This window comes from Rhinoraja longicauda, chromosome 1, assembly GCF_053455715.1.
Source record: "Rhinoraja longicauda isolate Sanriku21f chromosome 1, sRhiLon1.1, whole genome shotgun sequence".
NCBI classification, from domain to species: domain Eukaryota; kingdom Metazoa; phylum Chordata; class Chondrichthyes; order Rajiformes; family Arhynchobatidae; genus Rhinoraja; species Rhinoraja longicauda.
The window spans coordinates 39374658-39392902 of record NC_135953.1 but is presented as its reverse complement, the minus strand read 5'-3'; the positions used below and the strand labels follow the sequence as shown (position 1 = coordinate 39392902).

At 44.7% G+C, this 18245-nt stretch overlaps 1 protein-coding gene across 3 annotated transcripts in view; it reads right to left on the bottom strand.

Annotated features, from left to right (window-relative positions):
• Positions 1-927: 927 nt before the first annotated feature.
• Positions 928-18245, bottom strand: part of LOC144599157 (long-chain-fatty-acid--CoA ligase ACSBG2-like) — a 94072-nt gene continuing 76754 nt past the window's right edge. For 2 of the 3 annotated variants that reach the window (XM_078409897.1, XM_078409901.1), the window contains 4 exons: positions 8884-9101; positions 6885-7024; positions 4370-4616; positions 928-2771 (listed from right to left, as the gene is read on the bottom strand). In XM_078409897.1, the coding sequence (XP_078266023.1) occupies positions 2695-2771; positions 4370-4616; positions 6885-7024; positions 8884-9101 (682 nt within the window). In that variant the 3' untranslated portion in view covers positions 928-2694. The remainder of the gene's footprint in view (positions 2772-4369; positions 4617-6884; positions 7025-8883; positions 9102-18245) is intronic. The other variant, XM_078409909.1, reaches the window with a different exon arrangement.

The window sequence follows — 18245 nt, the reverse complement described above, 5'->3', positions numbered from 1 at the left end:
ATGGGAAGTGGAATGTCATGAAGGGAATGGGTCCTATCAGATTGTTGAAAGTGGAGCAGAAAATGTGTTTAGTGCTGGCATTAGGCATGCTCTAAATGACAGCAGATGAGCAGGGTGGTGAATCTGTGGAATTCATTGCCACAGAAGGCTGTGGAGGCTGTCAATGGCTATTTGTAAGAGTTTGATAGATTATTGATTAGTACGGATGTCAGGGTTGTGGGGAGAAGGCAGGAGAATGGGATTGAGAGGGAAATATAGATAAGCCAAGATTGAATGGGCGGCACGGTAGCGCAGCGGTAGAGTTGCTGCTTTACAGCGAATGCAGCGCCGGAGACGCAGGTTCGATCCTGACTACGGGTGCTGCACTGTAAGGAGTTTGTACGTTCTCCCCGTGACCTGCGTGGGTTTTCTCCGAGATCTTCGGTTTCCTCCCACACTCCAAAGACGTACAGGTATGTAGGTTAATTGGCTGGGTAAATGTAAAAAAAATTGTCCCTAGTGGGTGTAGGATAGTGTTAATGTACGGGGATCACTGGGCGGCACGGACTTGGAGGGCCGAAAAGGCCTGTTTCCGGCTGTAGATATATGATATGATATGATATGAATGGTGGAGTAGACTTGATGGGCCAAATGGCCTAATTCTGCTCCTATGACTTATGAACTGGATATTGTGTATAGGTCTGAACTGGGAGCAGAAGTAGCCTATATCAGTCAGTCATCGGTTTATCTGAAAGTTATAACTCATCAATCACTCTCTTGGGCAGACACTCCAACTGGACTGCATTCTCCTGATTCAGCAATGAGGGCCAGTCTGGCACCCTCACTCACTCCATTTATTTCTTCACAGCCTTTCAGTGTGGGATTCATAGTTTCCACAGACCTGCTGCCAGCTTTTCGATGGATTAGTTACAGATGTGTACCAAAGCAGATTTGCAAAAATGTAAAATTGCAATAATTTACAAACTGGGATGAAAAAATATGAAACCCCATGTCTCCTTGGGCCAGAGCCTCTCACAGCTCAGGCAATGTTGTTCTATGTTGGATCTGCCAAACCCAGGTTGTGTAATTGTGAAACACATATCTATTCGGAAGTAGGCAATGACTCACCAAACCTATTAGAGCAGATTATTGCGCATTACTGCAGCACAAAAACAATTTTTCATTGAGCAACACAAAGCAAAATTCACCCAGTTTAATTTAACAAAATGAGTGGAGCCAACATTCAGTTTACTTTTGGTTTAGTTTTGGCCACAATGAATGTTTTTCTTTTCCCTATCCTGCTGAATCAAGCCAAGAATGGTCTATCCTCCTTACTGCTGCGAGTACAAGCTATTGGGATAAACAAAACGTTGGCATGTGACTAGAACAAGATACAGTCTTGCAACTGAAGACCGAGTAGGTACTTGTACGAAATGGTTATTATTTAAAAAAATTTAAAGAGCATTGAGGAACACGGGGACCTTAGTATGCAAGTCTAAAGATCCTTAAAGATAGCAACACGTAGACAATGTGGTGAAGAAAGCATATGCAATACTTGCCCTCAATAGTCGGGGCGCTGGGAGTTGGGAGTTTATTCTCCATCTTTATAAGTTATTAGTTGAATGCAGTGTCCAGGTCTGAACCTCTTGCTCTGGGGAAGGTGTGATAGTGTGGGGAGGAGATTCACGTGTGGAGAGAGCGTTCCAGTTACAAAGAGAGACAAAGACTATTTGCCATGGGGAAGACTGAGAGGAAACGATTGACATACATGATGAGGGGTATGAATAGAATAGACAGCAGGAAACTTAGAACTTATTAAGGGGATAGAATAGAAAATAGGTGCAGGAGGAGGCAATTCAGCCCTTCAAGCCAGCCATTCATTGTGGTCATGGCTGATCATCCAAATCATCTGACGGGGAAGGTTTTTCACTCAGAGTGGTAAGTACCTGGGATGCACTGCTGCAGAAGAGGTGAAAGCAGACGCGATGACACCATTTAAGTGCCTAGATAAACTCTCTACTTAGGCACAGAAATCAATAAGACCAAGTGCTGGAAAATGGTATTAACACAGATGGGTGCGTACTGGTCAGTATAGACATGGTGGACTTAATGCCTTTTCTCACACTGTAAGTTTCCAGTGCCTTGTTGCCCATTTCTAGCAGTTTTTATTTTTCTAATAAACTTCAGCCAGATAAATCAATAATATGATCAGACCAACAAGCTTGTCTCATTGATTGGATCAGCAGTTTCATGATTCACTTCCAAATACCTGTACCCCAGTGAAAAATTATAAGTCAAAGTGAAGATATTTGCATCGACTACTCTAGGTTGTTTGACTTAAAGATTCTTCATATAGTTTCTTCATGTCAAGTACCAAGAATGCTAAACAGATTGATTGCTCTCAGTATTTAAGGATTACACTGTTTAAGTCTTTTAAATTTAACAAGTCAATTTAATTCTCATTAAAAGCAGGGAGTAATTATCTAAAAACAAAACAAATACAGAATTACAATCTAGTGGTTTACACCTGTCATCAAATCACCTTATATAATAATCCTACTTGGACATATGAACAGTGGAATTGATCACTATTTCTTGTTCATTTGAAGACACAAAAAACCTTGTACCTGAACTTAACATTACAGAATCTGCCAGTCTTTAATATTTTAAACAGCAGGATTTTTTTAATACTCTCTACGCATTAATGTATCAAATTTATTCATTATAAAGAGAATCAATTGCATCTTTGTACATTTCTGTCACAAAATGCCTTCTCAGTTTCATTGTTGGACCTGCAATACAAACAGAAAACTGTAAAAATTTACAAATCAGAAAGAGCAGGATTTCAAAGTTTAGTCCTGGCTGTCACCTATGAAACTGTTTACCCACGTAACGATCATCTCAGAGGATATTTTGCACCTCATATTTCGCCTGGGAAGCTTGCAGCCCAGCGGTATGAACATTGACTTCTCCAACTTTAGATAGTTCCTCTGTCTCTCTTTTCCCCTCCCCCTTCCCAGTTCTCCCTCTATCTTCCTGTCTCCACCTATATCCTTCCTTTGTCCCGCCCCCTGACATCAGTCTGAAGAAGGGTCTTGACCCGAAACGTCACCCATTCCTTCTCTCCTGAGATGCTGCCTGACCTGCTGAGTTACTCAAGCATTTTGTGAATAAATACCTTCGATTTGTACCAGCATCTGCAGTTATTTTCCTACATCTCAGAGGATGATCTATATTAATGTCCCCACTCCACTGCAATACACAAACCCAATTGCAATGGAGTGCAGGATCCTTCATCCAATTTGTTCAAAGCTGCTTTCATTGGCAAATTCTCTCCAGCTACACTCATGTTTCCAAAGCCCTTTGCACTGATATTTCATTTTCAGTGTACAATGGCACAAAAGCCATTATCATTGACATTAACAGAATTGCAGAAAATTGTGGACACAGCCCAGACCATCACACAAACCAACCTCCCTTCCGTTGACTCCATTTATACCTCGCTGCTTCAGCAAGGCCAGCAGCATAATCAAGGACAAGTTGCACCCTGATCACTTCCTCTTCTCCCCTCTCCCATCAGGCAAATGATATAAAAGTATGAAAACGCACACCTCCAGATTCAGCAACAGTTTCTTCCCAGCTATTATCAGGCAACTGAACCATCTTACCACAACTAGAGAGCAGTCCTGAACTACTATCAACCTCATTGGTGACCCTTGGACTATCTTTGATCAGACTGTTCTGGCTTTATCTGGCACTGAACGTCATTCCCTTATCATGTATCAGTACACAGTGAATGGCTCGATTGTAATCATGTATTGACTTTCCACTGACTGGTTAGCACAAAACAAAGCTTTCCACTGTTCCTCGGTACACGTGACAATAAATTAAACTAAGAATATTTGACAAAGTATAATTAATGTAAAACTCTCAGTCTCTCCAGACAGTGCTTGAAAACAATTTACATTTCAGGAAAAGACAAAATGCTGGAGTAGCTCATCGGTTCAGGCAGCATCTCTGGAGAAAAGAAATTGGTGACATTTCTTGGGTTGGGATGTTTCTTCAGACTGAATTTCAGACTACATTTCTGGCCTTTTTTGCTGTATATGTAACTATAGACAAAAGGTGCAGGAGGAGGCCATTCAATGTGATCATGGCTGATCATTCTCAATCAGTACCCCGTTCCTGCCTTCTCCCTATACCCCCTGACTCTGCTATCCTTAAGAGCTCAATCTAGCTCTCGAACTGAAAGACAATTTATTAGTTGTGCAGCCTAAACTATTTCAGTGACATCATGCCAAGTTTCTTTTATTTTCCTATCCATGGCAATGACGGAAGGCTCAAGGTGTAATCTCTACAGATATTGTCATTGGTGCAGCAATCAGCTTACCCAATTCTCCTCCAGTAACTGAGAAGTCTTTATCCAAAATTATCCACTTTTGGATTCTCTGAGCATTTGATGTGGCGTCTTTATTCACGATGTCAATTGCATCCTGAATAGCTTTCTCGATCATAGGATCTTGTCTGTTCACAAAATCATTCAACTGGGTAACTGAACATCCGTATTTGTGGCAGAATTCAATGGTTGATGGAGCCAAACTGTCAAGTGGCTCTCCCGTCACACTATCTATATCACACTAGGAGAAGAGGAGAAAGAAAAAATAAAGGAGGCAGCTGGAAACATTATTGGAGAATAAGTAATGATCAACAGTATTGTTCAAATAATTACATAGAAATGAAGAATCACTCACCGAAGCTCATCCTTATCCAACAATTTAAGCATAATTGGCTGATTGTCCACCACTTCTCCAAACTTAATTTTAAAATGTTTGATCGCAAGTATATTTGAATAAATTAAATTAAAACTAAGGAATAAATTCTTGTTTCCCTTTGGTCCCCACTATAACTACTCTAGTTCTTCAATAAAAGTCAATATACTGAATTCCAGTCACATTTTCATGAGTTAGATTGATAATACTGTATTAATCCTATTTTCCTCCCTCAATATTTACGTTATTTTTGCAAACCCATTAATCAAAAAAATTCTAACAGTGAACGGGGAAAAGCATGTGAGTCAAGTTTATATCCCATCGACGGATCCACGATCATTCTATATACCTGGAAGTTACAAGCATGAAGAGAGCAATGTCAATGTTAATTTACACATCAGAAATTGAGAATTAGTTCCAATATACTTTAAAATATATTTTACATGACATCGACATCACTAGCAAGATCAGCATTTACGTCACCTATCCATGTTCTCCAGAGATGCTGCCCGACCTGACTTGCTGAGTTACTCCAGCACTTTGTGCCCATTTCAGCATTTACTGTCAGATTTCTTTGATAAATGGGTTTGCAGAAATAACTTGTAAAGATTTCATGAAGAAAATAACTCTTCAAAGGTGAGCCACCTGGCTGAGCCACTGCATTGTGCAAGTTCCATAACGATGAAGCTTTAGTGCTTTATTTCCTAATCAATTTGGTGTGCAACTTTGCAAAGTAGTAATGCTGCCCTTATCCATTCAGGCAGAAGAGGTTGTGCATGTTTGAGAGATGTTGAAAAAGGAACTTCAAATAAGTCATCAAAAGTCCAAAGTACAGAAGATAATACAATACACTAAAATTTGATGCCAATTTATTATATCTTCTCATCGCCAAGAGCAATCTTGAGTTGAGGATATTTGTATCCACCTATACTTGCTGGTTTTTGCCCCCCGTCTCTCTTATAGATTCAGTCATACAGCACTCCATACAGTACTCAATTTGTCAATAATAACCAAGATGCACCATCTACGCCAGTCCTACCTGCCCATGTTCGGCCCATATCCCTCTAAACCTTTTCTTTCTATCGATGTACCTGTCCAAATATCTTTAAATGTTTTTATATTACCTGCCTCAACTACCAGCTCTGGCAGCTTGTTTCATATACCCACCACCCTCTGAGTAAAAAAAGTTGCCCCTCATGTTCCAATTAAAGCTTTCTCCTCTCACCTTAAACCAAAGTCCCCTGGTTCTCAGTTCCCTTACTTTGAGTAAGACTGCGCATTCACCCTATCTATTCCCCTCATGATCTTATACACCTCTAAAGATCATCTCTCAGCCTCCTGCGATCCAAGCAATAAAGTCCTAGCTTGCCCAATCTCTCCCTACAGCTCAAGTCCTGGCAACATCCTCATCAATCTTCTCTGCATCCTTTCCACTTTAATGACATCCTTCCTATAGCAGGGAGACCAAAACTAAACACAATACTCCAAATGCAACCTCACCAACATACTGTGCAACTTAACATTCATCAGTTTTCTCCCTCTACTTCAGTCTGTATAAGGGTATCGGCCCAAAACTTCATATGTCCATCTCCATAGATGCTACCTTGCCTGCTGACTTCCTCCACCACTTGTTTTTTTTAAATTTCCGTAATTTTCTGTTTTTATTTAAGATTTCCAACGTCTATATTATTTTAGTTCTATAAAACAAAAAACTCATAAAGAATTCTTACATTAACAAATCTCTCAGAATTGTTTCAGTTTTTATTTCTCTGAGAAAGGCCAGAAGAATAATGGCCTTTTAAAAGACTGACTCTTTAATCAATAATTGTATCCTTTTATTTTAGCAAGAAAGAACCAATACACATTCATACGGCAGTGGCGTAGCATTCCAACTTGAGGCACAAAGGATAATTTCAGCCTCAAATAAAATTAATGCTGACTCTTGCACTTTGGACAATTTTTCTCAAATTCAATGAATGAAAGAGTGCCTGCAAATTGATATAATTCAGCTGACAATCCATTATTTAATGACGGTGATATTGGGAAGGTGCTTGTTCTATTGTGTCCAAAGGAACTTTAAACAAAACTTTGAAAGATTCAGTAAAGTTGATGTTGGATTCTCTGTGTAGCACTTACCTTCAGAGTGAGAAGTATGGAGAGGAACTTTCTCTTGTCGCCAATTAACATGGCATTACTAATCAGTGGTAGTTTACTCCTAACAGCATTCTCAATGGGGATCGGAGCTATATTCTCGCCTCCAGCGGTGATTATCATTTCTTTCATTAAAAAACAAAATAAACAATACAATTAGTCATTTGACCAAAGTTAAATCACTGATCACTGTTAAATGAGTTACCATCTCTTGCTATCCATTTTGCTGCTGTAACACTGTAAATTTCCCCGGTGTGGGACGAATAAAGGAATATATTATTAAATGATCCAAAACTTCAAATACTGCAGATACTGGAAATCAAAAATAAAAACAGAAAGTTTGGAGGGAGAAACAAGGTTAACTATCAGGTCAACAAACTTTCTTCGCAGCTCAAATTAAATGGTACAATTTTGCAAAATTCATAAAATGGAGATAACTGGTAATTTTGTGCCAGTTCTTACAAATAATCAAATCTCAGAAGTATTCATATCCAGTAGTTAGATCAAAGCAATCAAAGATCATCCAATTATGCCACAGGATAGTGTTAGCAATCAGATGATGAACAATTTATCACATCAATGTTCCCATTATTACACAAATCAATTATTGAATTTGTAAATCACTCATTGACCAATTTTAAATTGAGTAATATTCTGAAGGTTATGTCCCTGATAACATCATCTCTCCCACATGGTGCAAGCTGAAGTGCAACTTATGTGGTTGCACTTTTCTTCAAATGTTGTTTTGTTTGATTTCCCCCATATGTTTCACTTTTTATTTAAGTATAGTGGCCTTCTCTGACAGTCACCATTGCGATATCACAGATGCGAATGCTGAGAAGTTAATACTTGTAAGTTCCTGTTGTTAGTTGGTGTGGAGAGGTAGAATGGATACTACAGGTGCAGTGTTACTTTTGTTGCATTTTCAGTCATGAAATACAGCTTGTGTGAGATTATTATAGATAAATTATATACAATTGTTAAATTATATATATATATTTATATCAATAATATAAATATATATATATTGTATATATACTATGTGTATATTTATATATGTATATTTATATAAATAAAATATATATAACATAACAAGTCTATAATGAAAATATCACACCAATTACATTTCCTCACAAATTTCTGAAATCTAGATCCAATGTTTTGTTTCATTTAATTTATGGGATCAGGGCATTGCTGGAAAGGCCATCCAGCCCTAAATATCCTTGATAATGTGACAAGATGCAATACCATATCAAGCTAGATCCCTAGACGAAGTGCACAGAAGCTTGCGTGCCATAACAGACTACAAAGCAAAGTCAGACAGAACTGCTGGCTACAACACCTCCCTCCCCGACACGTTTAGCGAATGCATCCCATTCCTGCTTTGTACAGATCAGTAAAATAATAATGTCACCCTCCCTTGACAGCCTCGGGTGAACCCGTATCCATGGTCACTGCCGCAGTTGTCAGGTGACCTTCCTTAGAGTGAACCTATACAGAGCAACATGGAGGCCCCGGCCATGCCGTTAGAACCTGCTTGGACCAGCTGGCAGGCATAATCATGGACATTTTTAACATCTCCCTACCCTAAACAGAGGTTCCCACCTGGTTTAAAACCACTGCCATTCGGTGCCGAAGAAAAACTAGGTTCTCCCTAGATCCTCTGACATCCACCATGAAGTGAGTGAGAGCCAGGTCACGGCACAACTGCAGCCTAGCACCTCGTCTCCAGCTTTCTCCCCCCATTACAATCAGACTAAAGGAGGGACCCGACCCAAAGCATCGCCTATCCATGTTCTCCAGGGGTGCTGCCGGAGCCACCGAGTGATTCCAGCACTTTGTGTTCTGTTGACATACCATTATTGTCTCAGTAATCATGAAAAGACATTGAGAAAAGATAAGCAATCAGTGAACAGTCATGAACCCGGCAAGCAGTCAGGTGTTGAAAGGGTAAAACTGTCAGAAACAAAAAAAGTTCTATTACCTTTTATTCTGCCGGTAATATACAGGAATCTATCACTATCAAATTTTCCCAAGTCTCCAGAATGCAACCAGCCATCTTCATCCATGGCTGCTTTGGTTTGCTGCTCCATATTCAGGTATCCCATGAAGATATTTCTGCCCCAGAAACATATTTCTCCAATCCCCTCACGATCTGAATTGACAAGTTTAGTCTTGCACCCGTCCATACCCTTTCCGCAGCTGGTAAGAGATTATTAAAAAGAAAGCATTTCAGATGATTGCAGCACTTATCTGAAAATAAAACTAGGAAACAGATGGTGGTGGGTGTATGGAACAAACTGGCAGAGGAGGTAGTTGAGGCAGATGGCATCGCAATGTTTAAAACATTCCTATAGGTACATGGATAGGACAGGTTTAGAGGGATACTAGCACAAGTGTGCCCGTTGGGCCCGTCCTGTAGGGTTTCCATTGTAACCGGGAGGGGAGTGGGGGGGAGGGAAGGGGGAGGGAGGGAGGGAGGAGGGGGGAGGGATGGGAGGGGGGAGGGGTGGAGGGAGGGGGGAGAGAGGGGGGAGGGGAGGGGAGAGGGGGGAGGGAGGGGGGTAGGGGTGGAGGGGGAGGGGGGAGGGAGGGGGACCTCCCCTTTTCCCAGTACCCCTCTTTCCCCGTTGGGCCCGTCCTCGTAGGGTTTCCATTGTAACCGGGAGGAGGGGAGGGAGGGAAGGGGGAAGGAGGGAGGAGGGAGGTGTGGAGGGAGGTGTGGAGGGGGAGGGAGGGGGAGGGGAGAGGGGGAAGGGGGGGAGGGAGGGGAGGGAGAGGGGAGAGAGGGGAGAGAGGGGGGGAGAGGGGAAGGGGGAGAGAGGGGGGGAGGGGGGAGGGAGGGGGGAGAGGGGAGAGGGGAAGGGGGGAGGGAGGGGGACCTCCCCTTTTCCCAGTACCCCTCTTTCCCCGTTGGGCCCGTCCTCGTAGGGTTTCCATTGTAATCGGGAGGGGAGTGGGGGGGAGGGAAGGGAGGATGGAGGTGTGGAGGGGGGAGGGGAGGGGGAGGGAGGGAAGGGAGGAAGGGGGGGAGGGGGGAGGGGGAGGGAGAGGGAGAGGGAGGGGGGAATGGGGGAGGGAGGGGGACCACCTGTTTTCCCAGTACCCCTCTTTCCCCGTTGGGCCCGTCCTCGTAGGGTTTCCATTGTAACCGGGAGGCGGGGAGGGAGGGGGGAGAGAGGGACGAGGGAGGTGTGGAGGGAGGAGGGGAGGGGGGAAGGGGGGAAGGGGGGAGGGAGGGAGGGGGACCTCCCCTTTTCCCAGTACCCCTCTTTCCCCGTTGGGCCCGTCCTCGTAGGGTTTCCATTAGGGAGGAGGGGAGGGGGATGGAGGGGGGGAGGGGAGGGGGATGGAGGGGGGAGGGGAGGGGGAAGGGGTGGGAGGGTAGGGGGGAAGGGGGGAGGGGGGAAGGGGGGGAGGGGGAAGGGGGGAGGTGGGAGGGAGGGGGAAGGGGGGAGGGAGGGGGAAGGGGGGAGGGAGGGGGAAGGGGGGAGGGAGGGGGAAGGGGGGAGGGAGGGGGACCTCCCCTTTTCCCAGTACCCCTCTTTCCCCGTTGGTCCCGTCCCCGAGAGGTGAGGGAGGTGGGGAGGGATGGGGAGGGAGTTGGGGAGGAGGGAGTGGGGATGGAGGTGGGAAGGAGTGGGGAGGAAGGGGTTGAGGGGGGAAGGGGGACCTCCCCTTTCTTTTTTCGAAACACTTGCCCCGGTGGCCCACGAGCATAGGGGCCCCATGCTGATCTGTGTATGTTAAGTGACTTGCAATAAAAAACACAACTTTAAAAAACAATCAGCTGCTTTTCGAAACAATGTATCACCCATCTCACACAAGCATTGTGACGTCACAAGCTGAAGACCTTGAAAAAAAAGGTTAAAAATAAAAAAATGTAGACACCCAATAGCAGCTGCTTGTCCATTGTGACGTCACACGCTGAAGACTAAATCCGCACCGCAGTGCCCCCTATAGGACCATCAATAATTAATGAGGGGGGGGGGGGGCAGTGCTTTAAAACCTCTGTAACCTAAAAAATATGCGACCGAATTAAATGAAAATATCATTTTCCAGCAGCTGTCAGCGTGGTGATTAAGGCGGTGCAAAAATCGTGGCGCTACGGTACACCGTTTTTCCGAAGTCAGCGAAATCGCAGATACATACATAACATATATTCACGAGATCTGAGTTTTAGTAGTATACTAGAACAAGTGTGCCCGTTCAAAGCGGGCCCGTTGGGCCCGTCCCCACACCCCCCATTTTCTCCTCCCCCAGCGAGGGAGTGGTGGAGGGAGGGATGTGTTGAGGATGGAGGGGGGAGGGAGGGGGGGAGGGTGATGAGAGATGGGGTGGTATTTGTGGAGGGAGGGAGGGGGGGGAGAGAGGGGGGGAGGGAGGGATGGGGGAGAGGGGAGGGATATGGACCTCCCCTTTTCCCAGTACCCCTCATTCCCCCACCACCAAGTCCCCTCCGCACGACCCCTGTTGTCCCATTCCCCATTCTCAGACCCCCCTCCCAATTTTCTCTCCCCCAGACACACTCTTAGCATCAGTTAAAGTCCCGGGGGGGGGGGGGTGCGGGGGATCTGATCAGTGAAAGGTCCGGGGGGGGGGGGGAGCGGAAGATCGCATAGGCCCGGGGGGGGGGGGGTGGGATAGCGGGGAGATGTTCTCCCGGGTGTGGGAGAGAGGAGAGAAGCAAGGGGAGAGAGGAGAGGGGAGCCGGTGATCGCGGGCTTGCGCCGCTAACGGCGTCCATTTTTTTGGTGCGAGTGAGGAGATGCCGCGCATGCGTGCTGAGTACAGATTGAGGAGATTCCGCGCATGCGTACTGAGCACAGCCGCACCGCAGCGCCACCTATAGAAACCTCAAAAGGGGGGGGGGCAGCGCTTTAAAACCTCTGTAAGTCAAAAAATACGCGACCGAATTAAATAAAAACATCATTTTCCAGCAGATGTCCCCTTGGTGATTAAGGCTGCGCAAAAATCTTGGCGCTACGGTTTACCGTTTTGGAGAAATCAGCGAAATCAAATATACATACATATATATTACCATACAAGATCTGAGTTTTAGTAGTATACTAGAACAAGTGTGCCCGTTCAAAGCGGGCCCGTTGGGCCCGTCCCCACACCCCCCATTTTCTCCTCCCCCAGCCCCACTCTTACTCTCCCCACACTCTCCCCTTGGGCGGAATCCCACTCCCCGGTCCCCATTCTCAGTCCCCCCCCATTTTCTCTCCCCCAGACATACTCTTAGCATCATTTTTGGAGAGGAGAGAAGCAAGGGGAGAGAGGAGAGGTGTCCGCTGAAAGCCTTCAATAAATCAGTAGGAGGGGGTTTGTGCGAGTTTTTTGACGTCACACGCTGAAGGCAATTGAAGAAACGGCTTTCAGTGAAAGGTCCGGGGGGGGGGGTGCGGGAGATCGCATCATTCAAAGGCCCGGAGGAGGGGGGGGATAGCGGGGAGATGTTCTCCCGGGTGTGGTAGAGAGGAGAGAAGCAAGGGGAGAGAGGAGAGGTGAGCCGGTGATCGCGGGCTGGCGCCGCTAACGGCGTCCATTGTTTTGGTGCGAGTGAGGAGATGCCGCGCATGCGTGCTGAGCACAGAGTGAGGAGATTCCGCGCATGCGTACTGACCGCAGGCGCACCGCAGCGCCCCCTATAAATTAGGGGGGGGGGAGCGCTTTCAAACCTCTGTAACTTAAAAAACATGCGACCGAATTAAATAAAAAATAATTTTCCAGCAGATAACCACGTGGTGATTAAGGCGGTGCAAAAATCGTGGCGCTACTGTTCACCGTTTTGCCGTAATCAGCGAAATCACAGATATATATATATATATTCATATATATATTTATAAACAAGATCTGAGTTTTAATAGTATACTAGAACAAGTGTGCCCGTTCAAAGCGGGCCCGTTGGGCCCGTCCCCACACCCCCCATTCTCTCCTCCCCCAGCCCCACTCTTACTCTCCAAGTGTGCCCGTTGGGCCCGTCCTCCTGATCTGTGTATGTCAAGTGACCACTATAACCTTCTTTTTTTTTTTTTTTCCTAATCAGATGTGCAGCACTTTGGTCAACATGGGTTGTTTTTAAATTGACTTGACTTGACTTGACTTGCAATAACAATTTAGCTTTTCGAAACAATGTAGCCGTCACAAGCTGAAAACTAAATCCTTTTCTGGAAACTTTTCGAAACAAATGTAGCCGTCACAAGCCACAAGCTGAAAACTAAATCTGCACCGCAGCGCCCCCTATAATTTAGGGGGGGGGGGCGCTTTAAAACCTCTGTAACTTAAAAAACATGCGACCGAATTAAATAAAAAACAATTTTGCAGCAGATAACCGCGTGGTGATTAAGGCTGTGCAAAAATCGTGGCGCTACGGTCCACCGTTTTGACGAAATCAGAGAAACCGCTGTTACGCGCATATATATATATATAACACAAGATCTGAGTTTTAGTAGTATACTAGAACAAGTGTGCCCGTTCAATGCGGGCCCGTTGGGCCCGTCCCCACACCCCCCATTCTCTCCTCCCCCAGCCCCACTCTTTCCCGTTTGGTGATGACAGATGTTGCGGTATTTGTGGAGGGGGGAGAGAGTTAGGGGGGAGGGGGGGGGGGATAGCGGGGAGATGTTCTTCCGGGTTTGGGAGAGAGGAGAGAAGCAACTTCGATAAATGAGGGGGGGCAGCACTTTTAAACCTCTGTAACTTAAAAAATATGCGTCCGAATTAAATAAAAATATCATTTTCCAGCAGCGAACCGCATGCTGATTAAGGCAGTTCAAAAATCGTGGCGCTACGGTTCACCGTTTTGCCGGAATTGCCGTATTCAGCCGACATCAGTGGAATATATATACAACGCTACAAGATCTGAGTTTTAGTAGTATATAGATAGATAGATAGATAGATAGACTAGCAAAGCGGGCCCGTGAGGAGATGCCGCGCATGCGTGCTGAGCACAGAGTGAGGAGATTCCGCGCATGCGTACTGAGCACTGCCTCACCGCAGCGCCCTCTATAGAAACCTCAATAGGGGGGGGGCAGCGCTTTAAAACCTCTGTAACTTAAAAAATATGCGACCGAATTAAATAAAAACATCATTTTCCAGCAGCGAACCGCGTGGTGAATAAGGCGGTACAAAAAGCGTGGCGCTACGGTTCACCGTTTTGCCGAAATCAGCCGGAATCAGTGAAATATATATACATACAAGATCAGAGAGAGGGAGAGAGGGGGAGGGGGAGGGGGAGGGAGAGAGAGAGAGAGAGAGAGAGAGAGAGAGAGAGAGAGAGAGAGAGAGAGAGAGAGAGAGAGAGAGAGAGAGAGATAGAGATAGAGATAGAGATATAGAGAGAGATATAGAGAGATGGACCAAATGCAGACAGGTGGGACTAGTGATGTGGGACATGTTGTTCAGTGTGGGCAATTTGGGCCAAAGGGCCTGTTTACACACTGACTCTATGGCCTAATCCATGGTCATATCAGGTAATAAGCAATGAAATGTTTAAATAATGCCACAAAGTCCAAAATAGCGCAGATGCCAGAAAGGCTGACATAAAACAGAAAATGCTAGAAATAAATGATTCAGTCAGGCCACATGATCATAATATTATCCCCAAAGAGAAAAAGGAAGTTAAGGTTTAAGGCTAAGATAGACACAAAATGCTGGAGTAACTCAGCGGGACAGGCAGCATCTCAGGAGAGAAGGAATGGGTGACGTTTTGGGTCAAGATCCTTCTTCAGACTGATTTAAGGTTTAAGGCTGTTGACCACAGGTTAAATATCAAAATATCAAAAGCAGTGGCAAGTTAACAGGAAATAAAAACAAAATACTGAAAATGCTCAAGGCAGTCTTCTCACCAGCTGGAGTGTGGTCCTCACCTCCCGTCTACCTCATTGGAGACCTTTGAACTATCTTTTATCAGTCTCCAATCCTGCACTGAGTGTTAACCCCTTTATCCTTTATCAGTGCACTGTGGTTGACTTGATTGTATTAGACAATAGACAATAGGTGCAGGAGGAGGCCATTCGGCCCTTTGAGCCAGCACCACCATTCAATGTGATCATGGCTGATCATTCTCAATCGGTATCCCGTTCCTGCCTTCTCCCCATACCCCCTGACTCCGCTATCCTTAAGAGCTCTATCTATATTCATGTGTAATTCATGTGTTTCTCTAACTGGATAGCACGCAAACAAAAGCGTTGCACTGTACTTGGGTGCATTGACAATAATAAACTAAACTTCGCCACATTTAGAAATGCATTTGAAAGTGTGCTTGAAGAGCTGTGACATGCAGGGCTACTGACCTATTGCTGAGAGGTGGGATTAGGCTGGATAGATCTTTTTCAACTGGTAGACACAGACTACACAGGTAGCTCCTCATGTATCGTTAATATTCCTATGCAATGATTTGAACAAATCACTCATTTTGTCAGTCAGCAACCAAATGACTGCATTTGAAACATTATTTGGGAACTACTTCATGTAAATGATGGAACATTTTACATTTAAAATTACCACCTCGTCCCAATTTTCAGACCAAAGAAGGCAACTGCGATTCACAGCCAACTCTTAAAATTCAGGGTTGAAGGAGAAGAATACAAGAAATTTTGTTTTCCTGGTCTATTTAAAGGTCGCGAGAAGACTGGCAAGGCGAGTTCTGCAAGGCTTTGCAGCCCCACAGATGACCCATTTCAGAGGCAGCACATTGGGAAATATTTGATTCATCAATTGCTGCATGACCTGTAAGAGTCAACTTGGCACTGCAGAAGGACTGCGGCCTTTGAACCATGAGGGGTAACTTTACATTCCCTTCCATGTTCATCAATTTAGAGAAGGAAAAATTGAGTGAGGGAATTCCAGAACTAAAGTTTTTATTTCAGATGAAAGCAAAATCAGCAACTTAGTTATTAAATGTGGGGATGTGCAAAAGTCCAGAACCGGAAAACATAGACACGTTAGAGCTGCAAGTTGAAACATTTATTTATACTGCAAGTTAAAAAGTCAATAGACAATAGACAATAGGTGCAGGAGTAGGCCATTCGGCTCTCCGAGCCAGCACCGCCATTCAATGTGATCATGGCTGATCATTCTCAATCAGTACCCCGTTCCTGCCTTCTCCCCATACCCCCTGACTCCGCTATCCTTAAGAGCTCTATCTAGCTCTCTCTTGAATGCATTCAGAGAATTGGCCTCCACTGCCTTCTGAGGCAGAGAATTCCACAGATTCACAACTCTCTGACTGAAAAAGTTTTTCCTCATCTCCGTTCTAAATGGCCTACCCCTTATTCTTAAACTGTGGCCCCTGGTTCTGGACTCCCCCAACATTGGGAACATGTTTCCTGCCTCTAACGTGTCCAACCCCTTAATAATCTTATACGTTTCGATAAGATCCCCTCTCATCCTTCTAAATTCCAGTGTAGTCTAGGATGAAAGAGGTTGGGCAGGGATCTGAAAATAAGATCCGATCAAAGCAAATGATTGCATAACCAAGACGTAGGACCTAATTGACATAGGTCAATTAAAACAGTGATGGTGAGCAAGGTACATGTTAGATCACGGGCAGCAGAGGGTTTGGGGTGGCTTAAAGTTTGCAAAGGGAGGTGGTGGCATTCCAGCTTGGGAGTTTTATGGTGCTGGTGTTAGCATTGGTTTATTATTGTTACGTGTACAAAGATATAGTGAAAAACTTTATTTTGCGTGCTATCCAGTCAAATCATACCATACATTAGTATAATCAAGCTGTACATGAGTACAACAGGTGGTGTAAAGATGAAAAATAACCAGAGGGCAGATTGGAGTGTTACAGCATTAGTGTGTAACGGCTGCAAAGAAAGTGCGTAAAGAAGCTGTGGCAGACTGGGAGATAGGGTTACACCCCAAACTTGAGAGGTCCCTTCAGTAGATTGATAACAGCGGGGAAACCGCTGATTCCACTTCTGGTAGTACATGCTTTCAAAGTCATTGTTTCTTCTGTCTAATGGGAGAGGGGAAAAGAGGGAATGAGCAGGATATATGTGGTTTTATAATATACTAGCTACTTTTTAGAGGCAGCACGGTGGCGCAGCGGTAGAGTTGCTGCCTTACAGGGTTCGATCCCGACTACGGGTGCTGTCTGTACGGAGTTTGTACGTTCTCCCCGTGACCATGTGGGTTTTCTCCGAGATCTTCAGTTTCCTCCCACACTCCAAAGACGTACAGGTTTGTAGGTTAATTGGCTTGGTATAATGTGTAAATTGTCCTTAGTGTGTGTAGGATAGTGTTAATGTGCGGGGATCGCTGGTTGGCGACGACCCGGTGGGCCGAAGGGCCTGTTTCCGTGCTGTATCTCTAAACTAAACTAAATCATGAAGAGTAGTGAGTCAATTTAGGAGTGAGGGGGCGAAGAGGGGTTCAAGACTGGTTTGTGAGATGGATTGCACTCATCATATCCCCACCCCCTCCCCCCACCGTGTCACAGGCATGTTTGTGATGAACTCATTTAGTTGTGTTTGGGCTTTACATTTTCAAATAAAAACGTAAAACCTTCAAGATGTCCCGAAAATACATTGATTATATTTGGTTTTTTTAATTTAGTCATAGCATGATGCAGCGTGTAAACAGGCCCTTCGGTCCAACTTGCCCACACCGGCCAACATGTCCCGGCTACACTAGTCCCACCTGCCCGCAATTGGTCCATATCCCTTCAAACCTGTCCTATCTGTGTATTGTCACCCGAGTATATGATGTTCAGTGTGAAAGCAGCACGGTCACAATAGCAAGTGAAAGATTATCAATTATGTTATCTATAATTATTGAGTCAGATGAACAAGTTGGAATATAGAATTATTTTCTGTGCATTTGCACCGGTGACACCCAACTGAAATATCTGCCCCGCCTTAGAAGGTAATACAACAGCACAGGAACAGACCCTTTGGCCCACAAGGTTTGTGGCAACCATGATGCCAAATAAAACTAACTCATCTGTCTGTACATAATCCCAGATCCCCACATGCCCAGCCCGTCTAAATGCCAATTAGACATCACTACTGTTTTCATTTCCACCACCTCCCCCCTAGCAGCATGTTAAAAGTATCCACTAATCTTAAAAAATTGTCCCGCAAGTCTCCTCAAACTATCCTCCATCTCACGCAAAACTCTTTAACATTTAACTTTTCTGTACAGGGAAAAAGACTAATGATCTACTGTATGTCTTTCATAATTTTATATACTTCTATCAGGTCTCCCCCTCAGCTTCTGGCATGCCAGAGAAAACAATCCAAGTTCGTCCTAACTCTCCTTAGGGCTACTACTTTTTAGTTCAGGCAACATCCTAGTAAACCTCTTCTGCACATCCTCTCCAAAGCCTTCTTATTC